This window comes from Patiria miniata, unplaced genomic scaffold (genome assembly GCF_015706575.1).
Source record: "Patiria miniata isolate m_02_andy unplaced genomic scaffold, ASM1570657v1 HiC_scaffold_18, whole genome shotgun sequence".
NCBI lineage: Eukaryota > Metazoa > Echinodermata > Asteroidea > Valvatida > Asterinidae > Patiria > Patiria miniata.
Window position 1 is genome coordinate 17354147 of NW_024037056.1, and position 27867 is coordinate 17382013.

Genomic DNA, 27867 nt, shown 5'->3' on the forward strand with positions numbered 1-27867 from the left:
GAGCATTCAATAGAGTTATTAGAGCCTGAAATGCAGGAAGAGTGACTGTCAAAGAAACTTGATATTGTACTTGCAATGGTGTGTAAACTGGTGGTTGATACGCTCTGGTATGAAGCCCGGGAAGGGACAGGGTGGAAATTTTTTTTTTGGAGTTTGCTAATTCGTTCGCACGAATTACTATTTCGTTCGCACGAATTACTATTTCGTTCGCACGAATTACTATTTCGTTCGCACGAATTACTAATTCGTTCGCACGAATTAGTAATTCGTTCGCACGAATTAGTAATTCGTTCGCACGAATTACTAGGCCTAATTCGTTCCCACGAATTACTAATTCGTGCCAACGAATTCCAAATTCGTTCCCACGAATTGCTAATTCGTTCGCACGAATTATTAATTCGTGGGAACGAAATAGTAATTCGTGCGAACGAATTAGCAATTCGTGCGAACGAATTAGTAATTCGTGCGAACGAATAAGCAAATGCCAAAAAAAAATTCCACCCTGTCCCTTCCCGGGCTTCATACTCTGGTCTCATTGGTCTCTGCGTCAGAGGAACACGTTTTGCAAATTTCGGTGACACTCAAGCCTAATTCATGCAGTTGGTGTTAGACAGCAACATGGAGGAGGCACAGAATTGTGGTCTCTCTGCGAGACAAGTACTTGTAACCGGTCTTTTGTTTTATATTTTGCTTTCTATCGTGCCCGCGTCTCAAGGAAGCTCTTGTGGTCATGCACTCTCACAGGAATTCAATGCTGCTGAAAATCGAGCACTGGGAAACGCCACAATTTGGTCGGGTAGAGTTGGTACTCTTGTCGGCTGTGTGAGTCGGTGCCACTCTTGGCAAGCTTGCAAATCAGTCAATTACTTTAAGAACAATCGCAGGTGTGATCTGAACAACGCCACCAGAGTCGATTCGCCAAATGACTTCGTTGCAGACTACGCGAGTGTGTACTTCGATGGTAATGGCGACACACCTGGGTTTTCCGTAGCGGATCACAGCGACGTTCATACACCCGGATTCTCCGTCACGGTGGAGCCACGTTACAGCGATTGCCAGAGTTTACTGGAGGCAGGCTACAGTGTGAGCGGTATCTATACAATATTCCCCGCGGGATTCGCAGATGGTCTGAGGGTGTACTGCGACATGGAGACCGACGGTGGAGGCTGGCTTGTCATTCAGAGGCGTCAGAATGGCAGTGTCGACTTCTACCGCGACTGGGCTGACTACCGCGTGGGCTTTGGGGACTTGGCTGGTGAGTTTTGGCTCGGCAACGACAACTTGCGCACCTTGAGTAGTTCTGCTGGATCTTGGGATCTTCGAGTCGATTTGCAGGACTGGGATGACAACACAGCTTGGGCCGAGTACGGAGATTTTCAAATCTCTGGACAGGATTTTCGTTTGAGTTTTGATTCGTACAATGTCCAAAGCACTGCTGGTGACTCCCTTGACAGGCACAACGGTCTGCCCTTTTCAACAATGGACAATGACAATGACAAGTATGATGACCATAACTGCGCCGAGCTTATGAAAGGAGCTTGGTGGTACAGCGACTGTTATGATTCAAACCTGAACGGTATGTACTTTAATTCGGCATGGGAAATATCTGGAGATTATCGAGTGATTTCATGGAAATCATGGAGGGGTTATCTTTACTCCTTGAAAAAATGCAGTATGAAGATTCGCTTGGAAATGTAAGAAAATCCCTAAAACATGACAAGTTAGGTAACACACAAGTGTGTTCTCTTACCAACCTCAGTGCTCAATATAAAGACAAAGAAATCAATATTGACGTGCAAGATATCGAAGGAACCCAATTTTATTGATGAACTATATATACAAACCAGGGCGTCTGTCGGGCAATTTTTTTTTTAACGATTGATTAATGATACATTTATTTCCTAAACGACTGGAAATGTAAATCTTTTGCTTTAAAAAAGTGAACTCAACTCAAACATATCTACTGAAAGTGTGGGATATTCCACCTGATAAGCGAACAATACAAAGATATTGACCAAAGAGGAGACCACTCAGCTGCAGAACCGCTAATTCGGAATTGTTAAGGATGGAGGTTCGAAACCAACCGCCGTTCATTTAATTTTTTTCAACCGGACAAGTTAATATCCCTTGGTCCTAGGGGCAAACGAGTTCATTTAAAACAAAACCTGCAGCTGAAAAAAAGGTTAGGGACAATTCGTTTCTGCTTTGTGAAGTTACAATTGTTTATTATGATCGCTGTGGAATTGCATGGTTGTAGATAGGAATGTCGCTCTATATAGTTGATTGTCTTTACTTAAACCAAAACGTGTTAAAGGCCTGTTCTCAATAAACGACGTGCCAGTGCAATAGCACGCCTATAGCACGGCAGTTGCTCTCTAAACGCAGACCACAATAGTCGAATATAATGTATCTAGAGTTATCGTTTCGGTTTGCTGTAACACCATGTGGTAATAACTACTGCTTACAAGATTTTAGTTCTGAAAAGAACTTGTCTTGCTTATTATCAACTTTGCTAAGTAGTTTTTTTGTTCTGATAAGAACAGTCCTGCTGTAAGTTCTAAACGAACTTGTCTTTGGTCTCAACGTTTCGACTAGCTTGCTCTAGTCATCGTCAGGAGACTGAGTTACTGTATCTAGAGTTACTGTAGCTTGCCAGGTTACACACAACATGCAGTCAGTTCAAAAACTTTCAGCGCGACAAACTTCGCATTGACTTGAGTTCAGCACGGTTCAACATGAGATAAACTATACAATTGTTGGCAGTAGGTAAAGCTGTTTATTTATTGTGATACATTTTTGTGATTAAGTTTAGATTTTAAGAATATACAACGACGCTTTGAAATGCAAAACTGAAATTAGACATTTGATATTAAATATTGTTGGTCTTGTGGGAAAGTTATACAATTGGTTGTGTTGAGGTAAAATTGGTATATGTGTCAGATAATGATCAAGTAGTTCGTAAAAGAAGTCCAAATTGTGGAGATGTTTGAATGTTTAAAATAGTTTGAGTGCGATGTACTCTCGCAAGAATCGTTGTTGGTGTATTTAAATCTGAGGCGGTAGCTCATAAACATAGCAATCTGAAAAAAAAACTGTCTTGTATAAATATGATTGTGCACGCTTTAGAAGTCTGAGGATTGTTTGCGCTATTCACTGTTTTGTACATTGCTTTCCGTGATTGTAAATGCTAGGCTTGGCAAGATTGTACTGTGAAGAATGTATGCACTTAACGATTTAAATCACCGTAAATTGAAATTTTGAATGTTTCGTTTGGCATTATAAACTTGATGTAAATCTCGTTTTAGCACTGAAGTATATGATTAATTCCTGATTAAAACCAAAATGTTTAGCAATGTAATCGATGTGACATGTGATTAGCTGTCAATGATAATATAATTGTATCTTTAATCAAAGCAAATCTTGTTCGGGTTTTAGATGAAGTTGTGATTTTCCAAATTTGTTGTTGACTTTTAAAATGTATTTACGTGTAACAACATCGGTGTTCTCTCTAGAAATGTAATAAGTGTTAAGTTTTAAATCTTATTCGATAGTGCATGTAAAAAAGTTAAGTGATTCAGTTCAGAAAAGAACGTACGTTTTAGTGACAAGGTATCGTTTCGGTAATGAATGGTCAGATAATGTTGAAAATGGTTTGAAATGTTCAAATGAATAACAAAAGTGGATTAATGCTCTGGTCTACAACTTTCCTAATTATAAAATGTATGGCTACTCATTTTTTTCTTGATTTGTTTTAATTCGACGACTGGAAAGCATGTCTACTCATGTCAATCTAAGGGACCCAAAAGGCACTCAAAAACACTGCTGATGTAAGCTGGCTGCTGTGTCAAGATTCGTTGAATTGTAAAATGAACTGGGATTAAACTGATTGCTGTGATCAAGAATGAAGATCGATGCAGTGGAAAAAATAAAGATGAAGAAAGAGAAATGCTTCGTTGAAGTCTTTGCCGTGTTATAAGGGCAGAGTTGAAATCAATTAATCCCACGTTAAATCATCCAACTTCTTATCCCTACAGCCTATCCCTTGTGTAAGTAGATGCCATCGTGTTTATTACCTATATGGGTATAAGTGAACTCGCTTCCAGGCTATAAAATTAATCCATAATGCAATCCAAACAATGCCACAATAATTGATTTTCTGAGGAGCAATATTGAGCACCTCGCGTGATTTTTCATTACAATCAAGGATTGAAGAGAAAGCGCCACAAAAGGAGCAGCGGCGCAATATGCAACTTTGAAATAAAGCATGGCTGATTGGAAATTTTATGAGTCCGTGGAAAAAAAAAGAATGTGTCCAAAAAATCAAAAGACAAGAGGGAGTGTTTTGGTGACTGGTTGGCTTGGTAACACTCTCAGAAAGTCGATGAGAATTCGATAGAGTTATAGGAGCTTTAAATAGAGGAAGACTAGTGGCTCTCAAGGAGACTTGATAATGCAGGCCTACATGTAATTTTGCGTTAAATGAAAACTGGTGCTCGATACTGTCTGGCTTGATTACGTTTTCTTGACGTCATGGAAACACGTTTTGCAAATACGGCATTTCGGTGATACTCAAGCCTTGACTATGCAGTTGGCGTGAGACAGCAAAATGGGAAAGGTACGGCAGTTTGGTCTCTCTGCGAGACAAGTACATGTACTTGTAACTGGTCTTTTGTTTTACATTTTACTTTCTATCGTGCCTGTGTATCAAGGAACCTATTGCGGTCGTACACTCTCACAGGAATTCCATGCTGCCGAAAATCGAGCAGTAGGAAATGTCACAATTTGGTCGGGTAGAGTTGGTACTCTTGTCGGCTGTGTGAGCCGCTGCCACTCTTGGCAAGCTTGCAAATCAGTCAATTACTTCAAGAACAATCGCAGGTGTGATCTGAACAACGCCACGAGAGTCGATTCGCCAAATGACTTCGTTGCAGACCAAGCGAGTGTGTACTTCGATGGTAATGGCGACACACCTGGGTTTTCCGTAGCGGACAGCGATCACAGCGACGTTCATACAACCCAATTCGCCGCCACGGTGGAGCCACGTTACAGCGATTGCCAGAGTTTACTGGAGGCAGGTTACAGTGTGAGCGGTGTCTATATGATATTCCCCGCGGGATTCTCGGATGGTCTGAGGGTGTACTGCGACATGGAGACCGACGGTGGAGGCTGGCTTGTCATTCAGAGGCGTCAGGATGGCAGTGTCGACTTCTACCGCGGCTGGGCTGACTACCGCGTGGGCTTTGGGGACTTGGCTGGTGAGTTTTGGCTCGGCAACGACAACTTGCGCACCTTGAGTGATTCTTCTGGATCTTGGGATCTTCGAGTCGATTTCCAGGACTGGGATGGCAACACAGCCTGGGCCGAGTACGGAGATTTTAAAATATCTGGACAGGATTACCGTTTGAGTTTTGATTCGTACAATGTCCAAAGTACTGCTGGTGACTCCCTTGACATGCACAACGGTCAGCCCTTTTCAACAACGGACAATGACAATGACGGGTGTACTCTTCGTAACTGCGCAGAGGCCGAGAAAGGAGCTTGGTGGTACGGGACATGTTCTGAATCAAATCTGAATGGTTTGTATTTCAATTCACCATGGGAAGTACCAAACGACTATCGAGTAATTACATGGGCATCATGGAAAGGTTATCTTTACTCCTTGAAAAGTTGTAGCATGAAGATTCGATTGGCAATGTTTGATAATTAGTGAAACGTGTCACTTTGACCCATGCATGAGTCACCTATTTGGGGATAGAAAAAGGTTGTGGAAAAACCTAACGTGAACCTATAGAACGAAAGGTTATGCTTGTCCACATGTTTGTTCTTATTACAAGCAATGATGCGTTAACACCACCAAAATGTTAACACGTGTTTCCGAATTGGCCTTTTTTGCAACCTCCAAATACTTTTTAGGGTTGTAAACCTTAGTAAAGACGCGTCATAAATGTCAATGCGAACAAGCAATCGACAATTTTTCTACCTGCTAATTTTCATGATACGCACTATATGCCAGCATGATATTTTAGGTATTCAAACGTTTTGTTACAAACACCAAAGTGTGGTTTGAACCATTGCGATGAATGATGGTAATTCATCGTTTCTTGCAAATGACAGCATACCAGGCGTAAATGATTTCACTGGATGCTTGGTACTTTTTTTTAATCAAGTAAGATTTTTTTCATTATATTTTGGCAGTTTCATTTTTGGATGTTTGCAAATGGTGTCTATCAATACCTTTAAGCACGCACGACTAGATCGGGTAACAGCTACATGTACAGTCACTTGGTGCAAATAGGAACTAATTCTCATTCAATCTTATTAGATTTTGTTTATCAGACCAAATGCTGAAATGTCAAAACTATCTGAATTCTCCTAACTAATATCATAGCTGAATAAATATAGTGGCGGTAGATAAAGCTGGTAAATTAATTGTGATATTTATTTAGAACTATTTGATTGTGTTAAGATTTGAAGACTGTAAGATAATGCACGTAAAAGCAAACTATATCTTTGTAATTCTAAATTTTAACAATGGTATCGAACATGACTTTTCACCAAGCCTCAATTGCTTTTGAACCATACCACTTGAATAATCTTGCCTGCAAAATTGAGCTTAGTAATGTGATATGTAAATGGGTTGGTTAACTTGGTTTTGTGTGAAATTGGTAAAAGTGGCAGTTCATAATTATGTAATTAGTAAAATTAGTCAAATTGATAAAGACGTTTGAAGGTATAATGTGTTTTTAATGCGATACGCTCACGAGAAACATTGTTTGGTGCACTTTATCTGTGGCGGTAGCTCATAAAATAGCAATTGAGTGAAAGATGTGTGATATGTTAATCTAATTAAGCACGTTTTAGAAGTCTGAAAATTGTTCGCACTAGTCTTGCATTTGTAAAAAGTGTCATTGCCTTCGCGATTTTAAACTTAGGGTTTGGCAAGAATGTAGTTTTGTATAATTTTCTTTAGGTGTAGTTCTGAAAACAATCAACGCAACATGTTTTTTTTTAGCCACAGAGGATATGTCATTATGATTCAACGTAGATCTTGCCACGTTTTAGGTGTAAGTTTCTGATTTGTCCAATTTGTTGTTGAATTTTGAAAAGTCGTGTATTTTACAATTTACAAGTGTGATAAGTGTTCAAATTTTTAAAGTTTATTCAGTGTTGCATGTAAAAAAATAGCTATTTTGTTGAGAAACGATGTTTTAAAATTCATTTACTTATAACACCATCGGTGTTCTCTCTAGAAAGGTGATAAGTGTTCTAGCTTTTAAAGTTGATTCAGTAAAACATGTGGAAAAAGTTGTTATTCAGTTCAGAGAAGAACGTCTTATTGACTGGTATATCAATATTAAATATTGATATTAAACGACTGCAATATGGAATATGAATGAATACAAGTAGGATGTCGTTCGATAATGTTCAAAATGTGTTGAAAAGAATAGCAAAAGTGGACTCTTATTCAGGTATTCAAATAGCCTAAGCACTGGTGTAAGACATAGATAACTGATTTGGCTGTAATCTCATTTTTCGGTTTACAACAAATGACCAACTGGTCTGCTCATGCCAATCCACCGTCACAAAACCACTCCAAAGTCCGGACACTGTCAGCTTGCTGCACCTGCTGCTGTCCTTACATTTGACGAATTGTTAAATTTAATGGTTATTAAGCTCACTGTTGAGACCAGGAATGAAAACTTGTTAAGTGGAAAAATAAAGATGTAGAAATAAATCTGCTTCGTAAGTTTATTTTGTGCTGTGATATAACGAATCCAAATTTGGAAATTAATCAAAGAATATTCGATGGCACAGCCCGTGAAATTCTTGCCTATGATTTCTCGCCAGCAGCCTAAGACCAAATCAATATTTCAAAGAGATTTAATATTGGTTGTTTTCTGGTTGACCCAAATCTTTTCCCCCTCCAAATTAACTTAGTTATAAGCTATATGCATCAAAACGTGCTTTCTTGTCAACCTTGAAGACTGCTTTTAACAAAATAACGAAAGTGATAATTAATCCAGTAACTACGGCAATAGATTATGAAGAACGGTGGTTTGGAAGGAGCAATAATTGGGTCATTTTACAATGGATTTATCTGTAAGTGAAATTCGGTCACAGATAGCAAAGAGACTTATATTGATCAGATAACACGGAGGATGGCGTGCCTCGTTTTTACTCTGAATGAGACTTAGCGCAATATATTGTTTTCTCGTTACAGCAGATGCAGATTTTAATTTTGAGCGAGACAGATTTGGCTTATCATTGTTCTGAGTAATGCTCTTTCATATGCAATTTCATGCAAAGAGATTTAACATGCTGGGACATGTTTTTCTAAACTTTTGATCAATAAGCTTAGCTATACCGTGTGTTAACTATTATCAATTGCTTGTGTTTCGAGACTTCATGGTCTTTCCAGAACTCACTCTGCCGTCATGGATGAAGCACGTTCTCTTTGGAGCTCCTCTAAACGAGGTCTGGCCTTGAGTGTAGCGTTCGTGCTGTTCGGTTTTATCGGTTGTATACTTAATGTATCTGGAGAAACCCTTTGCACTCGGCAAAAACTGCCACAAGCGTTCGTTGCTGCTGAAAATCGAGCACTGAAAAATTCCACCATCTGGTCAGGTTCGGTTGGTAGTCGTGTCACTTGTGTCAGCAAGTGTCACTTGTTACCTGCGTGCAAATCGGTCAACTACTATCCACTCAATCGAGTATGCGATCTCAACAATGCCACACGAGTCGACGTCCCGAGTAAGTTCGTTGCAGACTACGCAAGCGTGTACTTCGATGGTAATGGCGACACACCTGGGTTTTCCGTAGCGGATCCCATCGACGTTCATACACCCGGATTCTCCATCACGGTGGAGCCACGTTACAGCGATTGCCAGAGTTTACTGGAGGCAGGTTACAGCGTGAGCGGTATCTATACGATATTCCCCGCGGGTTTCGCAGATGGTCTAAGGGTGTACTGCGACATGGAGACCGACGGTGGAGGCTGGCTTGTCATTCAGAGGCGTCAGGATGGCAGTGTCGACTTCTACCGCGACTGGGCTGACTACCGCGTGGGCTTTGGGGACTTGGCTGGTGAGTTTTGGCTCGGCAACGACAACTTGCGCACCTTGAGTAATACTGCTGGATCTTGGGATCTTCGAATCGATTTGGAGGACTGGGATGGTAAGACAGCCTGGGCCGAGTACGGAGGGTTTCAAATCTCTGGACATGATTACCGTTTGAGTTTTGATTGGTACAATGCGGACAGTACGGCCGGAAACTCACTGAAATATCAAAATCACTTGGCGTTTTCAACAAAAGACATGAACAACGACGAATACAGGTCGGACTGCGCAGAGGACGTGCATGGAGCTTGGTGGTATGGTCTGTTTTGTTCTGAATCAAACCTGAACGGTATGTATTTATATCTGCCTTCACATCTTGATGACGATCCAGAAGGCATCATATGGGAGACTTGGAAAGAAGATTTCTACTCGCTTAAAAAATGTAGTATGAAGATTCGATAGCCATTGAAGTAGTATGAACTAATTACAAGCTCATTAAACATGAAAGATTACTGCCCATTCCCTTCGACAAATTCAATTCTCCTTTCCCCTGTGAAATTTAGACATTTTAATGATTGTCTAAATGTAACTTCTACTTAAGGCTTTGGCAACTCAAAAGACTTGCTTCGGGTAGCTTTTGCGCATAAACGATCATCCCAGGTTGAGAATAGTTTAGTTCCTGGGGCCTACCTTATCGAAACTGACAAGGTAGGAAACCAGTGAAAACTGAAATGTTATCGGACGGCAAATTATGCGAAATTTGAAGGTTACGTATAGCAAAACTAAATTTCGATCGAAGATTTTTCATTTGATGTCGCATACAGAAGTGAACAAAATCTTTTGTTTTGCTTTTAAAAACAGTAATTAAACACACAAAAAAACAAAGGTGGGGGGGGGGGGTGCAGGCTCGGAAACAACAAGGACAGTCGCTTTGATACCAAGCTTCAAATAAATAGAAAGATGCAACATTACGTTATCAACCAAAGATAATTTTCCAAACAGCTGTTAATTCAAACAGTACAGGCTAATGTGTCTGCTGCCACCTAGTGTCGGGAAGTTGACACCCCCCACTACGAGTGAAAAATCACTTCATTTAATGGAAATTCATTCAATCGACAAAGATCAACTTTTCACTCGATTTTTGCCTTTTCATAGTATTTTAAGCAAAAATGAGTGTGATTCTCTATTGAAATGGTCTTGTCCTTGGTTTCAGTCTTTAGAATTCCCTAGAGACTAAATATATATGAATTAGATGCATCTTCCCCAAATAACTGTGTCATCAAAAACTAGTTTGCACGGGAGGTAAAGCCTATAGACACGTTTACCAGAAAGTTTTGAGCCTATAATGCACAAACACGATAATGACTCGTTCATTATGAATTTATCAGTCCGTGAGTATTACTTTGGAATGCGTCCATACTTTGTTGTCGCGTAAAATGTTGTCATCCTCTTGATATGTATCTATGATGCACACAGTCACATGTGATACTTTCCCGTTTAATTTCAAAATTTTGCCGAGGAGATAATATCACTTGACTCAGTTTGAAAGGTTATTAATGCAATATACCCTCGATTCGTAACTATCAGGACATCATTTGGATACCCTGAAAATAATATTATAAATCCTGAAGAAAAAATGGCATGAACCTTCGACTGGTACTGTTTTTACCCTACTCCTATTTTAATGTGATTCGGGCTCTGTTTGATTTTTACTCATCAGAAAAACAAGAAAAAAGAAGAGTTATCTTTGTTTGCTTAAATCCAATTCGAAAACGCTACTCAAGGTAAGGGCTACCCGGAAAAGAGAGCGAGAAAGAAAATTAGAAGTAAAAACGGAAGCAACAGAGTTCGATAATTACCTTTAAAAACAACAGGAGAACATCTCTAAATTACATGCATATGAGTTGCGAGACTTGTCTCTGCAGTAGGGTCAAAATGAGCCCGTAATAAAATCACAATTTTTATTGGAGTTACTAACAAAACGTGCGTTAAAATGTGTATTAATGTGGCATTTTGAGTATATTTGTCTTTAGAGTTTTTTCAATGCACTGAATGTTACAATTTTGGTGGTAGATCATGACTTGTGTCAGCACACAATAGTGCCAGTTTTGCAATCTCGTTGATTACGTGTTCGCAGCAAGTGCCATTCGCGATTTAATTTGTAAACTGAGCGCTAGATATTTCAATTTGTGTTCCTGACTTTAGAATCGTCAGAACGAGACAACAAAACGCGTTGTAGGTCAGCTTCATTGGCGGATTTGTTGTTAACCAGGCAACCTTTTTGAAGAGCAGTGCCTGTTTTTTTTTTAATTTAAAATGAAGCAAGCATCATAGAAAAGATAATGTAGGAACATGAAATGTGTGTGACTGTACATGATTAATTGGAGAGGACGAGTGTGGAAGAATAGGCTTCTCTTTGGAGGTAATCATTTTAACGCGTTGCTATGGTGACATGATCGAAGATGCTAGTTGCGCGTACAATATGAGAACCACCGCTGTGACTTGGGACAATACATCATTGTTCTCTCATTCGTAGTCACATCGTGTTCAATCGGTCTGGTGGTTTGACTCAAGTGTATTTGTTGCGGAACTTGCTCGGCGGAGCCGAGGAGTAATCGAGCGAGCCAGGAGCGTGGAACACTGCAGGTTGCTGTCAACAGGGTTCTAATCAAAATTGATTGATGCCATGGAAATACCTTTTTTTTTGGAAATACGTACGTGTTATGCTATATATTTGTTTCGCTGAAATTCCAACTATCACTTTGCGTTGACGTCAAAATGGAGGAGGTACGGGTTTTGAGTCGCTCAAGTAGACAGGTACTTGCCACCTGTCTTGGATTTTATAATTTCTTTTTAATCTTGGCCACGTCTCAAGCAAACGCTTGTGGTACCGGTTGTGCACTTTCTCAAGAATTCAATGCTGCCGAAACCAACGATGAAACTTCCAGTCGTACGTCTATAATCCCCTGTGTTAGCAGACGCCATCTTGTTGATAAACTACATGTGCATCGGTGAACTGACTTTCAGCTACAAAATGAATCCATATGCCATCCGAACAAAGCCACAAAAATTGATTTTTTCTGAGGAGCTATATTGCGCACCTTGCGCTTTCACCGCTACAGATCGAAAGCCGGTAATTGCTACCACTGCTGCTTTGCGAGCACTGCATGTAATTTGGTATACTTTTGATAGATTTAACACCTAATTGTTCCGTTTCCAGTTAAAAGACAAAGGATTGAATGGAAGGCGTTATGACCGGAGCAGCATCTCAATATGCAGGTTTTCAAGTAAAGCATAACTGCTGAGAAGTTTCATGAATTTGTGGTTTAAAATGAGATGTTGCGAAAAGAATCGATCGAGTGACTGGTTTGGTACCCTTGTTGGCGTGGTAACGCTCTTAGAAAGTCGATGAGCGTTAAATAGAGCTGCTCAAGCCTGAAATACAGGCAAAGTGACTGTCAAGGAGACTTGATATTGTACTTGCAATGTTGCGTTAAATGAAAACTGGTGCTCGGTATACACGCACTGGTCTTATTCACATTTTTGCAGTTGGCGTGAGACAGTAAAATGGAGGAGGCACAGAATGTTGGTCTTTCTGTGGGACAAGTACTTGTAACCGGTCTTCTGCTTTCTATCGTGCCCGTGTTTCAAGGAACCTATTGCGGTCGTACACTCTCACAGGAATTCAATGCTGCTGAAAATCGAGCACTGGGAAATGCCACAATATGGTCGGATAGAGTTGGTACTCTTGTCGGCTGTGTGAGTCGGTGCCACTCTTGGCAAGCTTGCAAATCAGTCAATTACTTCAAGAACAATCGCAGGTGTGATCTCAACAATGCCACGAGAGTCGATTCGCCAAATGACTTCGTTGCAGACCAAGGGAGTGTGTACTTCGATGGTAATGGCGACACACCTGGGTTTTCCGTAGCGGATCACAGCGACGTTCATACACCCGGATTCCCCGTCACGGTGGAGCCACGTTACAGCGATTGCCAGAGTTTACTGGAGGCAGGTTACAGTGTGAGCAGTATCTATACGATATTCCCCGCGGGATTCTCGGATGGTCTGAGGGTGTACTGCGACATGGAGACCGACGGTGGAGGCTGGCTTGTCTTTCAGAGGCGTCAGGATGGCAGTGTCGACTTCTACCGCGGCTGGGCTGACTACCGCGTGGGCTTTGGGGACTTGGCTGGTGAGTTTTGGCTCGGCAACGACAACTTGCGCACCTTGAGTAATTCTGCTGGATCTTGGGATCTTCGAATCGATTTGGAGGACTGGGATGGCAACATAGTCTGGGCCGAGTACGGAGATTTTCAAATATCGGGATGGAATTTTCGACTGAGCTTTGGTTCGTACAACACGGACAGTACTGCCGGAGACTCACTCAGTTACCACAACTACCTGCCGTTTTCAACAAAGGACTATGATCAATCTTTTGATAATTCCTGTACAGAGTTGGAGAAGGGAGCTTGGTGGTATGATTCGTGCTCTTCTGCAAACCTGAACGGTATGTACTTGACTAATCCGTCTTCAGATTCTGGTGATGAAGGCATCACATGGAGTTCTTGGAAAGGATTTTACTACTCGCTCAAAAAATGTAGCATGAAAATTCGAAGGTCATTTTAAAAGTGTGAACTAAACGCATGGGTCTTGCAATAACGTTTACAGTCACTAACTGCGCCTCTGTTCGGATGCTGGGTACACTCAAATGAAAACAAGTGTAATATTGTGAAAAGGCACATGTTGCTCATCACAAGTCCGTGAAAAAAGGCCACTCAAGATGAGGGCTGCACACATTGGAAAGAGAAAGAAAATGGAAATCAGAACGGAACCAGCAGAGTTCAATAACTACCTTTGGGAACAATAAGAGATGCATAAATTATGTATGAGAAAAAGCAAGAATAGACAGTCTCTAAATTTGAGGCATAAGAGTTGCAAGGCTGGTCACCGGCAGTGGGTCAAATTGTAATTGTAATTTATGATTATGTAGGCAAATAGTTTTTGTTCTCCCCCTCCCCCAAAAGGGTACTTTGCTGTAAACTTAATATCAAAAAAGAGTATTTCATTCAATGCATTGATGTTACAGTTGGATGGTTGTAGATCGTGTCTGTGTTAGTATAGTGTCATTTTGCAATCTTGTTGACCAAGCTGTATGTAGTGCATGCCCTTCGCGTACCAATTTGTGGATGAGATTTGTATATGTCACAGTAGCTTACAAATTATACGTTTGTCAAAATATGGTCCATAGTTGTAGCAAATGTTTCATCTTTTATTAATAGCGGTGTTTGTTAACACTGTTTCTTTTAAATAGTAATGCACGGCGAGTTACCGCTAGTGGTGTATTCATGTGTGTTAACTTGGAGGTTGAAAAAGTAAGGTGGATGTTACGAAATGTACACAGAAAAAACTGCAAATAAAAACATGATTTGCAATGTATCAAATACATGCACTTTTGTGATAAGAAGTGGCTGCGCACGATATCCAATAGACATTTTAAATATATTCTCCGCATAAGTAAATTATATGTAGATATCTATTGTTACAAATGGTTAATTGTTGAAATTACATTCGGCAAAATAATCTAGATAGAAACTCACTACAACAAATATTTGATCACTTTGTTTTTCTAATCAGTGTAATTTGGGCGGTTGTTGATAGTAATAATCATGTTGATTTTGACGGAATGGTTTCTATACCAAGATTATCCATACCATGCAAGTGTTTCTCTACTTATGTTAATTGAAATGGACAGTAGCTTAGTCTGAATGACAGTTCGTAACAGTGGTTGGACGCCTTTTAAAAAGTACTTTACCTATTTTTTTTATTAACTGTTCTCGCGAACGCCCCTGATTTCTGAAATTTCTCGTTGCTTGAATTGTTAACATATTAATATTTGTGAACAGATTCTTTTTCATTCATTGACTGTAAAGCTCTAAACATTTTATTTCATTCAAAATTGCACGCGTTAAAAAAATACAAAGTAAAGTGATTCTGTGCAAGGACAAGCCTTGAGAAGTGTGTATGTATTCATGGCTGTCATCTTGGATTTCTTGTTAATTTTGATTTGTTGATTTTCCTTGCAGAGTAAAATCTCCAAAAATCCCAGATCGCTGATGTACATTGCTTTGCAAAGTTGTAAAAATAACTTGGTATTGAATTGATTGTTGTGGTAAAAAAAAATTAGAACAGTGAAGAGGAAAAAAAATAAACGTGTAGAAAGAGAAATGGCTGTTTCTTTTTGTAGTTCTCTAAATGTAGACTCTGAGGTAATCAAGTCATCACAAGGCTTATGGGGTTTCTGATTGTAGAAAACTAGAAGTTACAGAAGCGCGAGGAATTGGTTAACATAACTAATTAGTGGTTGAAATAACCAACAACTGGTTATGTAAGTCAACCAATCGATTGGTTGGACAAACATTAACCAAATGATTGGTTACGTTAACCAATCTGTTTTTAGAGTTTAGACAACTTAAATCCAAACACTAAAAAAATAAGCTTGGATTACAAACAATTTAATATTGACTACAGAAAATACATTATTCCAGAATATACAAATATTCGAGACTGTAAGGCCACGGCTTATTTTGGCATCCGTAAAATCTCTTAATGAGGCCAAAGTTATAAATCTAGAAATAGATTCATCTAATCCTCTTCGGCAATACCTGAATATTTTAGTCCAGAAGCGGTTAAATCATATTTAGTGGCCGACATTGTTGGTTTTTCTTCTAGGTCGACTTCCATAAACATTGAAGGATTGATACTGGAACACAAACAGCAAATGAAACTAAATTTGGGCAATCTTCCACTTTATCAAATATAATTCAATAACCGTGTACAGTACACCAATTAATCATTTATTTACAAGAGAAACTGAACCATTCAAACCTGATGTCACTTTGAGAAAAAAAAAAAACTTACCGTGCCGGTAAGGGCAGATGACGGGGGCGTTAGCCGTCAGAGTCGGAGTGAAGGAACTGGGCAAGCTCGGTGTAGGAACACGGAGTTAGTGTGGATCCTCCGCAAACTCATGGTTTCCAATTGTTGAACAAATAGAGCCGTGAGGACAGACACTAGACAACTCAAATCCAAACACAGGAAACTTAAACTCGGCTTCCAAACAATTTAATATTGACTACAGAAAATACATGTACGGTACATCATGACGGAGCCAACGCCCTGAGCCAACTACAACGAATAATAGACGCGGGCGTGCTTCTATAGCCACGCAAGACTGAAAGGAATTACAAGAATTTGTATTACATAAGAGCGCGACCTATCGCCGTTTGCGAGTTAGCCATGCTCCTTAGACAACCCTATGGAGTTTTTTACACAGAGTTTTGTTTGTCTCACATTTTGCGCGTTCCGCGTCCACTTGTATATCATGTAATTGGACAATATTTCACAAGCTGCGTTGACGGATTCTACCGCGATAGATCGCGCGCCACAACACAAGTCTATCACAAGTCATCGAGCTGTCTAGAAAAATTCATGGAATGCACAGAGAGAAAACCATTCCTTCGATTGTTCATCTCCTACTTGTAATCTAACCTGCGATTCGACTATCAGTGACTCGATTACACCTGTCAATATACGAGTCCGTAATTTTAATCAGTCTAAATATCTTGCAATTCCCTGCACAAAGAACAAACATTCGTCTGAAAGCATATTTTATCGAACAACATTCCATTTATATTCTACCTATATTCCATTTATGTTCCATATTGCATTTTAAAATGTTAACACTTATCACACTTCTAACGAAAACACTGATATTTTCTATATAAGGTCATGAATTTTAAAGCATCAATAACAAATTTAACAAATCACAAATTTTCACTCAACTTGACAAGATCTACGTTGATTTAAAATGATATCTCCGCTTTAACTAAAAGAAATACACTGATTATTTGCCGACACATTTTGTATTTTTAGAATAGCAAATGTCAGTGATTAATAATACTTCAATGCTAAAACTATACACATAAAGTACATCATACCAAACAGATTCAAATCTAAGTGCAACAATCTTTACAAGTAAATTTTTGCCAAACCTAACTTTAAAAATCGCGCAAAGCAATGACAAAATCATTGACTTTTGTGCGAACATATTCGAAATTCTAAGACGTGCTAAATCACATTCATATACGACATTTCTTTTTACAACAAATTGCTGTTTTATGAGCGGGGTCCGCCCATAAGTCCGACGCCTCATAGGTCCGACGCCTCATACGTCCGACAAAATCGCATCCCCTAAACAAATAAAGGCCCATAAGTCCGACGCCTCAAAGGTCCGACGCCTCATAAGTCCGACGCCTCATAGGTCCGACGCCTCATAGCTCCGACGCCTCGTAAGTCCGACAAATTAAACGCCTCGTTTTTCCGTTGTCGGACTTATGAGGCGTCGGACTTATGAGGCGTCGGACCTATGAGGCGGAATAAATAAATGATATGCCTCATAAGTCCGACGCCTCATAAGTCCGAAATTCCGGACTTATGAGGCGTCGGACCTATGAGGCGTCGGACTTATGATACGGCCCCTTATGAGCTACCGCCGCCGATTTAAATACACCAAATAATAGTTCGTGCGAACGTACACCACATTCGAAGCAAATTGTTCCTTCAAATATCTGCATAATTTTAAAATAATTTTACGAATTACATAATTATTAACTGCCACTTACCAATTTTACTTCAACACAACCAACACAAACTCTTTTACATGGCAACAATCTAAGTTAAATTTTGCAAGCAAGATTATCAAATAGGTGTGGTTTAAAAGCGATTGAGGATAATTGAAACATCGTGTGCAATACAATTTTTAAATTTAACATTACAGAAAGGTACACTTTTGCATTTACAAACGTAATTGTGTAAGTCTTCACATCTAAAGTCAATCAACCAGCTTTGAATATCACAATTCATTCCACAACTTGTAAAATATTTATCCACCCAAAAGTGAAAGTAACTTTTACATCATAACGGTGCAGCAATTAAGAGCATGCCGGGCAGCATTACGGGTGTTTATCAGTTATATTAATCCTTAACCTTAACCAAAACATCCGACTCTGAAGCTTGTAAACAGGTTTATGTTCAAGTAAAGGCTAAACGGTGAGTCAAAAATGTCCCTTCGGATAATTCCTTGTCTCCCACAAAAACGGGAAACAAGGTTACAAGTTTTTGTCTTCATTCGAAATTCGATCTGGGTATTGACCACATTCAGCACAAATTTCAATGATACTTTTGTTGGAGACAAGGAATTATCCAAAGGGACTTTTTTTTTTTAAAACTCGCCCTGTAAAGCGACATTCGAATCTTCGACGAGCATTAAACTGCACGGCAAACACAATTACCTTCTAACTTTACAAATTAGGTAAAAAGGTTTCATTATCATTAATTTTTAAAAATTGTTTTATTTTCATAACGATAAGTTTTAGTTTGATACATTTTGTTCGAAACAAAATAAGCTGCAGTTCCAATCTGTGTCCTTCGGGATACCGAATCGGTGCTGTTTTTTCCTGCTAAGTGTTCGATATCTTTATTCTACAAGGCCTTTCAGGAGCAATCAAAATGAAATATCCAACACCTAAAGACTATTTTTCCTGTCAAACACTCTTACACTCTTAAAAGTCCCGGGTCAGACTTGACCCGGAAAAGAGTCAAGTGGGGACTGACCCTTTTTTGGGTCAAAAATTGGCCTTTTCTGGGTCAAAAATTGACACTATTCCGGGTCAAAATGACCCGGAAATTGAGTCACAAATGTTAATTTTGACCCAGAAAAGTGTCATTTTTGACCCAGAAAAGGGTCAGATCCCACACGACCCTTTTCTGGGTCAAGTCTAACCCGGGACTTTTTAGAGAGTACGACACACACAGACAAACATTTACAGCCAAAAGGTATTTGAAAATGAGATTGAAATTTTAACGCACATTCGAATTCACACTTTGCGATTTTTCGACCATAGGTAATATTCATGCATTGGTGGTTTAAACGAAAAAGATACAGGAAATAATAAATAAGGTCAGAATTCGAGTTCAAATTTATAGTAATTTCCACGCTTTAGATTAAATATCCCAAACTTGTTAACTCATTTGAGGCAAAGCGATCTCACTCGTTTCAGTCATTACCTTACTGTGCCAATCGAATTTTGATGCTGCATTTTTTTAAGGGGTAATAAGAACCTCTCCATGATTCCCAAGTGATACCTCGATGGTAATCGAATTGTTGCCAGGATGAATAAATATACAGACCGTTCAAGTTTGAATAATGACAGGCCTTGTACCACCAAGCTCCATAATATACCTCTGCGCAGTCGTACCCTGAGTCGTCATCATTGTCCTTGTCCTTCGTTGAAAACGGCTGGTTATTGTGATAGGTCAATGAGTCTCCTGCTGAAGTACTGCGTTCATTGTACGAACCTAAACTTAAACGGTAATTCTGTCCATAGACCCGGAAATCTCCGTACTCGGCCCAGGCTGTGTTGCCATCCCAGTCCTCCAAATCGATTCGAAGATCCCAAGATCCGGAATTACTCAAGGTGCGCAAGTTGTCGTTGCCGAGCCAAAACTCACCAGCCAAGTCTCCAAAGCCCACGCGGTAGTCAGCCCAGCCGCGGTAGAAGTCGACACTGCCATCCTGGCGCCTCTGAAAGACAAGCCAGCCTCCACCGTCGGTCTCCATGTCGCAGTACACCCTCAGACCATCTGCGAATCCCGCGGGGAATATCGTATAGATACCGCTCACACTGTAACCTGTCTCCAGTAAACTCTGGCAATCGCTGTAACGTGGCTCCACCGTGACGGAGAATCCGGGTGTATGAACGTCGCTGTGATCCGCTACGGAGAACCCAGGTGTGTCGCCATTACCATCGAAGTACACACTCGCGTAGTCTGCAACGAAGTCATTTGGCGAATCGACTCTCGTGGCGTTGTTCAGATCACACCTGCGATCGCTCTTGAAGTAATTGACTGATTTGCAAGCTTGCCAAGAGTGGCACCGACTCACACAGCCAACAAGAGTACCAACTCTACCCGACCATATTGTGGCATTTCCTACTGCTCGATTTTCAGCAGCATGGAATTCGTGTGACATCATACCACCGCAATAGGTTCCTTGAAACACTGGCACGATAGAAAGCAAAATGTAAAACAAAAGACCAGTTACAAGTACTTGTCTCACAGAGAGACCACAATGCCGTACCTCTTCCATTTCGCTGTCTCACGCCAACTGCATGTACAATGCTTGAGTGTCAACGAAATGCCGTAATTGCAAAACGTGTTTCCATGACATCAAGAAAACATAACTGAGGCCAGCGCGTATCGAGCACCAGTTTTAATTAAACCCAAAATTGCAAGTACAATATCAATTCTCCTTGGCAGTCACTCTTGCTGTTTTCAGGCTCTAATAGCTCTATTGAATGTTCTGCGATTTTCTGAGAGCGTTACTACGCCAACCAGTTATGAAACCAGGCCCTCAATCGATTTTTGGAAAATGTGTCTTTTATCAGAGGGTCTGCAGCTTCTTGCTGCCAGGCTTTATTGGGCAACTCGTATCCTGCGCCGTTGCCTCGTTCATAATGCTTTACGCTCAGTCCTTGAAGTTTAACGGGCAACGTGGCAATTATGCGTTCCATATATCATGTAACGTAGACCAATAAAATGCACTGCTCGCAAAACAGCGAAGGTGACATTTTGTGCAATAAAGCTCCCTAGAAAATATATTCCTGTGCCTTGGTTCGGGTCGCATATGTATTCATTTCATAGCTTAACGGCTCGCTCGTCGATGCAAATGTAGGTTACTAGTAAATAAGATGGCATCTACTGACACAGATACACAAAAGACCGCCAAACTCGTAATACAATGTATAGGCGTAATGTTCTTTATCATCGTTGGGTTTTCATCCGCAACACGTGTTGTGACCCACGTTAAGACCAACACGAATCATTTAATTAATGAGCGGCAGATCATAATGAAACGAAGCAACCGAATACAGAACTGAGGGTTTCTTACATTGCCAATCGAATTTTCATACTGCAACTTTTCATGGAGTAAATATAACCCCTCCATGATTTCCATGCAATCACTCGAAAGTCTCCATCTACTTCCCAGGATGAGTTAAAGTACATACCGTTCAGGTGTGAATCATAACAGAACCTGTACCACCAAGCTGCTTGCCCCGACCTTGCGCAGTTAATAGTCGGTGAACGGTCATTATCCTTGTCCTTCGTTGTAAACGGCCAGTGGTTGTGTCGACTTAGTGAGTCTCCTGCAGTACTTTCCGCATTGTACGAACCAAAACTCAGACGAAAATCCTGTCCTGAGATCCGGACATCCCCGTACTCGGCCCAGGCTGTGTTGCCCTCCCAGTCCTGCAAATCGATTCGCAGATCCCAAGATCCAGAAGAATTACTCAAGGTGCGCAAGTTGTCGTTGCCGAGCCAAAACTCACCAGCCAAGTCCCCAAAGCCCACGCGGTAGTCAGCCCAGCCGAGGTAGAAGTCGACACTGCCATCCTGACGCCTCTGAATGACAAGCCAGCCTCCACCGTCGGTCTCCATGTCGCAGTACACCCTCAGACCATCAGCAAATCCCGCGGAGAATATCGTATAGATACCGCTCACGCTGTAACCTGCCTCTAGTAAACTCAGGCAATCGCTGTCAGTCGCTACGGAGAACCCAGGTGTGTCGCCATTACCATCGAAGTACACGCTCGCGTAGTCTGCAACGAAGTTATTTGGGACATCGATTCGTGTGGCATTGTTGAGATCACACCTGCGATTGTTTTTGAAGTAATTGACTGATTTGCAAGCTTGCCAAGAGTGGCACCGACTCACACAGCCGACAAGAGTACCAACTCTACCCGACCAAATTGAGGCATGTATCAGCTTACGATTTGCAGCAGCACTGAACTCCTGTGAGAGTGCATGACCACAGGAGCTTTCTTGAGACGCGGGCAAGATTAAAAAGAAAGTATAAAACCTAAGACAGGTGACAAGTACCTGTCTACTTGAGCGACTCAAAAACCGTACCTTCTCCATCTTGCAAGCAATGCTAAGTGATAGAATTTCATCAAAACAGATATGGTATTACATGTATTTTTTTAAATTTTCTCTATGAAGTAATGTTTTTATTAGAAACCTGGTCGTATTGACAGCCCCTTTGTTCCACACTCCTCGTCTCCGAGCGAGCACGCTTCCAAACAAGTAAACATGATTCAAGTCACCACACATTATTGATCGCGGATTTTGTTTGGACGCGCGGTGATTGCAATGATGTAATGTTTCAATTGTGTTTGTGCCTGTAGCTGCAGCGATGTTGCTCATATTGTATCGAGCAACTTGCGTCTTCGATCAAGTAACCATAGCAACGCTTTAACAGTTCATTACCTTAAAAGAAAAGGCTATTCTTCCACATTCGTCTTCTCCAATTAATCATGCACAGTTACACAGCTTTTATGTTTCTACGTTGTTGTAACTTTTCTAAGAATAACTGCTTCATTGTATTAAAAACAAAATAAAGTTGCTGCTCCTCAGAGAGATGACGAGAATATCTTTTAAAACATCCCTTCCATCTTACACGTCCGCAAAAAGCGAACACTTTGCGGATGAAATCACAACTAGCATCAACACAGCTCTAATTTTTGGGGTCGCAAAAGTGGACCCGAAAATCGTTCACGCACGCATAATACAGGAATAACACAAAAACGCCCAGTTTTGAAAGGATAGTTGTGTGGATGTTTAGGCCTATATCCTACTTGTAATGTTCTTTCAGATCGTTTCGTTCAAAGCGTAGCCCAATTGAGCTGTGCTAGTTGCTAATTAGAATTTCTTCGATTTATGTAAATCAAATTGTCCTTTGAATTTATTGTCTCGAGTACCGTCTTATTATCGAATCGGCCGGGTTTACCCGTAAATTGTAATAGGTGGACCTGCGACATACATAATCACTAACTGCCACTTACGACTTTGACTTCAAAACAAATGTTTTGATTATAAAATGAACAAGTCTGCGTAAAATATTATCTCTCGTTTTGGATTCACGTGAAACATGACCGTAAAATGGCTTCAAGGTCCCTATTACCAAAAAGGTGACTTATAAGGGACAATAACTACCTTACACTGCCAATCGGACCTTCATACTGCAACTTTTCAAGGAATAAATAAAACCCCTCCATCTTTTCCATGCAATGACTCGAAAGTCTCCTGGTATTTCCAAGGACGTATTAAAATACATACCGTTCAAGTTTGACCGAGAACATTTCTTGTACCACCAAGCTCCTTGCTCATCCACTGCGCAGTTACGATGAGAATACCCGTCATTGTCATTGTCCGTTGTTGAAAAGGGCAGACCGTTGTGCCAGGCAAGGGAGTCTCCAGCAGTGCTTTGCACATTGTACGAATCAAAACTCAAACGAAAATCCTGTCCAGAGATTTGAAAATCTCCGTACTCGGCCCAGGCTGTGTTGCCCTCCCAGTCCTCCAAATCGACTCGAAGATCCCAAGATCCAGAAGAATTACTCAACTTGCGCAAGTTGTCGTTGCCGAGCCAAAACTCACCAGCCAAGTCCCCAAAGCCCACGCGGTAGTCGGCCCAGCCGCGGTAGAAGTCGACACTGCCATCCTGACGCCTCTGAATGACAAGCCAGCCTCCACCGTCGGTCTCCATGTCGCAGTACACCCTCAGACCATCAGCGAATCCCGCGGGGAAAATCGTATAGATACCGCTCATACTGTAACCTGCCGCCAGTAAACTCTGGCAATCGCTGTCAGTCGCTACGGAGAACCCAGGTGTGTCGCCATTACCATCGAAGTACACGCTGGCGTAGTCTGCAACGAAGTTATCTGCAGGGACATCGATTCGTGTGGCGTTGTTCAGATCACACCTGCGATTGTTCTTGAAGTAATTGACTGATTGACAAGTTTGCCAAGAGTGGCACCGACTCACACAGCCGACAAGAGTACCAACTCTACCCGACCAAATTGTGGCGTTTCCCAGTGCTCGATTTTCAGCAGCACTGAATTCCTGTGAGAGTGCATGACCACAAGAGCTTCCTTGAGACGCCGGCAAGATTAAAAAGAAAGCATAAAACCCAAGACAGGTGACAAGTACCTGTCTACTTGAGCGACTCAAAAACCGTACCTCCTCCATCTTGCAAGCGATGCTTTGTGGTAGAATTTTATCAAAACAGATATGGTATTACTTGTACAAAATTGATTTACTCCACGAAGTAATGTTTTTATTAGAAACCTGGTCGTATTGAAAGCCCCTTTGTTCCACACTCCTCGTCTCCGAGCGAGCACGCTTCCAAACAAGTAAACATGATTCAAGTCACCAGACATATTGATCGCGGATTTTGTTTTGACGTGCGGTGATTGCAATGATGTCATGTTTCAATTGTGTTTGTGCCCGTAGCTGCAGCGATGGTGCTCATGTTGTATCGATCAACATGCATCTTCGATTAAGTAACCATAGCAACGCTTTAACAATTGATTACCTTAAAATAAATGGCTATTCTTCCACATTCGTCCTCTCCATTTAAGCGTGCACAGTTACACTGCATTGATATTTCTATATTGTTATGACTTTTGTATAAAGCACTGCTTCATTTTACCAAAAAAAATTGAGTTGCTGCTCTTCAGAAAGATGACTAAAATATCTTTTAAAACAACCCTTCTATCAATGAGCTGACCTTTACAAAGCGTTTTGTTCTGACGATTCTAAATTCAGGTAATCGAAAGGAAACCTCTAGCGCCCATTTACAAATTAACGCGCGAAAAGCATTTGCTACCAAAACTTACTCACAAAGATTGTAAATATGACACTATACGGATACATCATAATCAATCTAAAATGCTCCATTCAGATTTAAACCGCAATCCTGGTTCCAGTTGACCTGATACTTTTTAGGGTCAGATCGACTCCTTTCTGGGTCAAAATGAAACTTTTCGCAAGGTGTCCAACATGACCCGGGAAAAAACAGAAAAGAGACATTCCGACCTGGAAAACATCTTTTTGACCCTGAAAAGTATCGGGTCGAAAAGAAGCAGGATTCTGGGTCACGAGACCTCACATAGAACATTTTAGTGTACATACCATCACAATTTCACAATTACTGCATTGAGTAAACTTTAAAGCCACCCACAGGTGTAACTTATGACGACACAAAACTTTCAGCTACTGACTTTTCATGTTTAAACTGAGCCTGAGCTACGACCAGTTGGAACTAATAATTCGCCTACTTTTTAGGGGACCTGTTGAGTGTAACTCCGACGATATTAATGAATCAAAATCCGCAACTTTAATCAAAGTGGCTTGATAGCATATACCAACAAATCTTGCTTTTAAACTGCTACTCGAAGTACAGGAAAAAAAATTAGGCGTGGAATACAAGTATAGAATACAGCTAAACAATTCAGCTAAAAGTTGGTCGATCTAACATGACACACCATCCATAAAAACTCATACAATACCCAAGATATTACCTATATCCAGTAACACAACAAAGATGAGTCGAACATTACTGATCCTATATATACGAAGCCAAACGAATCTTCATCCTACATCTTTTCAAAGAGTAAATATAACGGCTACTTTTTAGATTTCTAAAATGTGATTAATTAGTTTTATACGTAACATAATTATTACTCGTCCTTATTACCAAAAAGGTGACTTATATGGGACAATAATTACGTTTAATACACTGATCGAATCTTCATACTGCAACTTTTTAAGGAATAAATATAACCCCTCCATGTATACCATGCAATGACTCGAAAGTCTCCTGGTATCTCCAAGGACGAATTAACATACATACCGTTCAAGTTTGACAAAGAACATGTCCTGTACCACCAAGCTCCTTGCTCATCCACTGCACAGTTACGATGAGAATACCGGTCATTGTCGTTGTCTATTGTTGAAAAGAGCTGACCGTTGTGCCAGGCAAGGGAGTCTCCAGCAGTACTTTGGACATTGTACGAATCAAAACTCAAACGAAAATCCTGTCCTAGGATTTGAAACCCTCCGTACTCAGCCCAGGCTGTGTTGCCATCCCAGTCCTCCAAATTGATTCTAAGATCCCAAGATCCAGAAGAATTACTCAAGATGCGCAACTTGTCGTTGCCGAGCCAAAACTCACCAGCCAAGTCCCCAAAGCCCACGCGGTAGTCAGCCCAGTCGCGGTAGAAGTCGACACTGCCATCCTGACGCCTCTGAATGACAAGCCAGCCTCCCCCGTCGGTCTCCATGTCGCAGTACACCCTTAGACCATCAGCGAATCCCGCGGGGAATATCGTATAGATACCGCTCACACTGTAACCTGCCTCCAGTAAACTCTGGCAATCGCTGTAACGTGGCTCCAGTGTGACAGAGAATCCGGTTGTATGAACGTCGTTGTGATCGCTAGTCGCTACGGAGAACCTAGGTGTGTCGCCATTACCATCGAAGTACACGCTGGCGTTGTCTACGACGAACTTACTCGGGACGTCAACTCGTGTGGCATTGTTGAGATCGCATACTCGATTGAGTGGATAGTAGTTGACCGATTTGCACGCAGGTAACGAGTGACACTTGCTGACGCAAGTGACACGGCTACCAGCCGAACCTGACCAGATGGTGGCATTTTTTAGTACTCGATTTTCAGCAGCAACGAACGCTTGTGGCAGTGTCTGCCGAGTGCAAACGGTTTCTGCAGATACATTTAGTATATAACCGATAAAACCGAACAGCACGAACGCCATACTCAAGGCAAGTCCTCGTTTAGAGGAGCTCTTTTGAAAAGCTGCTTCATCCATTGCGGCAGAGTGAGTTCTGGAAAGACCAGCCTCGAAAGACCAGCAATTTATATTAGTTACTACACGGTATAGCTTATTAATCGAGAATGAAGAAAAATATGCGTTAGGGATATTCAATCCTTTTGCAGGACATTGCATTTGAAAGAGCATTACTCAGAACAATGCTTAATCCAAATCTCTCTCTCGCAAAATAAAATCTGCATCTGCTGTAACGAGAAAACAAGATATTACACTAAGCCTCTTACACAGTTCAAACGAGGCGTGCGGTTCTTTTTGTAATCTGATCAATGTAGCTCTCTCTCTGCAATCTGTGAGCAAATTTCACTGACAGAAAAAACCCATCGTAAAATGACCCATTGTTCAATTCCAAACCATCGTTCTTCAGAATCCATTACCGCATGGCTAATGGACCAACGATCACTTTCGTTATTTTATTAAGAATTGTCTGATCTTCAAGGGTAAAAAAAGAAAGAAAGTAAAGCCTTGATGCATATAAGCTTAACTATAGGTACATTTGTACCTATAGTACCTTGTCTTGTACCTTGCAGTTCATATGTGTTAGGACTTAGCATTTAAATATTTTGTAGTTTGTATAATTACTCATTGTATAGCGCCATGAGCGTCACTGAGTGATATACCTGGTGCGCTCAATAAGATGCCACTATTATTATTATACGTGTAATGGTACCATTAAGGAGACACGTTATCGTAATTTCTTCGCACGATGGGAGACATGGGTCATTTTCATGTCTCCCTAATGTCACAGCCCCCCTTTACAGGCAACGTTTTGTTGTCACAATTAGATTATATTTGTTGCTCGTGGTCTAATTAGCAAACATACCGAAATTGGTGGAGAAAGGACAAGGGAATATTGGGTTAGGGCACATTTAAGTTTGAAAAATTGAGTGCACAAGTCTATGGGAATGTCTCCCAAAATGTGCAATCCAGGGTAATTATTATTATTATTATCATTTGGAGCACAACAAAATTGGTCAGCCCGGTACACAAAACACTTAACAGGTCT

At 40.8% G+C, this 27867-nt stretch overlaps 5 protein-coding genes across 5 annotated transcripts; 4 read left to right on the forward strand and 1 right to left on the reverse strand.

Moving 5' to 3' along the window:
• The first annotated feature begins 618 nt into the window (after positions 1–618).
• Positions 619–1698, forward strand: LOC119725194 (microfibril-associated glycoprotein 4-like). The gene has a single exon (XM_038196555.1). It carries the CDS (start codon positions 619–621, stop codon positions 1696–1698), a length of 1080 nt encoding a protein of 359 aa, XP_038052483.1.
• Positions 1699–4606: 2908 nt separating this feature from the next.
• On the forward strand, positions 4607–5761 carry LOC119725195 (microfibril-associated glycoprotein 4-like). Its single transcript, XM_038196556.1, has 2 exons — positions 4607–4615; positions 4739–5761. Exons 1-2 carry the CDS (start codon positions 4607–4609, stop codon positions 5705–5707), a joined length of 978 nt encoding a protein of 325 aa, XP_038052484.1. The 3' UTR covers positions 5708–5761.
• A 2674-nt stretch (positions 5762–8435) lies between these two features.
• Positions 8436–9518, forward strand: LOC119725196 (ficolin-2-like). The gene has a single exon (XM_038196557.1). It carries the CDS (start codon positions 8436–8438, stop codon positions 9516–9518), a length of 1083 nt encoding a protein of 360 aa, XP_038052485.1.
• Positions 9519–12249: 2731 nt separating this feature from the next.
• LOC119724953 (microfibril-associated glycoprotein 4-like) lies at positions 12250–14069 on the forward strand. Its single transcript, XM_038196285.1, has one exon. The coding sequence runs from the start codon at positions 12624–12626 to the stop codon at positions 13680–13682; it is 1059 nt and encodes a 352-aa protein (XP_038052213.1). The 5' UTR covers positions 12250–12623; the 3' UTR covers positions 13683–14069.
• A 9087-nt stretch (positions 14070–23156) lies between these two features.
• LOC119725197 lies at positions 23157–26843 on the reverse strand. The gene is made up of 2 exons (XM_038196558.1): positions 25868–26843; positions 23157–24227 (listed from the first exon to the last, which is right to left on the reverse strand). The coding sequence occupies exons 1-2, from the start codon at positions 26841–26843 to the stop codon at positions 23167–23169; spliced, it is 2037 nt and encodes a 678-aa protein (XP_038052486.1). The 3' UTR covers positions 23157–23166.
• Positions 26844–27867: the final 1024 nt, after the last annotated feature.

Bases quoted from the DNA above. Each gene is read 5' to 3' on its own strand.
- LOC119725194 (XM_038196555.1), top strand. From the start codon at position 619: ATGGAGGAGGCACAGAATTGTGGTCTCTCTGCGAGACAAGTACTTGTA.
- LOC119725196 (XM_038196557.1), top strand. From the start codon at position 8,436: ATGGATGAAGCACGTTCTCTTTGGAGCTCCTCTAAACGAGGTCTGGCC.
- LOC119724953 (XM_038196285.1), top strand. From the start codon at position 12,624: ATGGAGGAGGCACAGAATGTTGGTCTTTCTGTGGGACAAGTACTTGTA.
- LOC119725197 (XM_038196558.1), bottom strand. From the start codon at position 26,843: ATGGATGAAGCAGCTTTTCAAAAGAGCTCCTCTAAACGAGGACTTGCC. The intron at 24,228-25,867 runs GTATGTATGTTA...GTTTTGATAAAA, and splicing joins TTCTTTGTCAAACTTGAACG to TTCTACCACAAAGCATCGCT.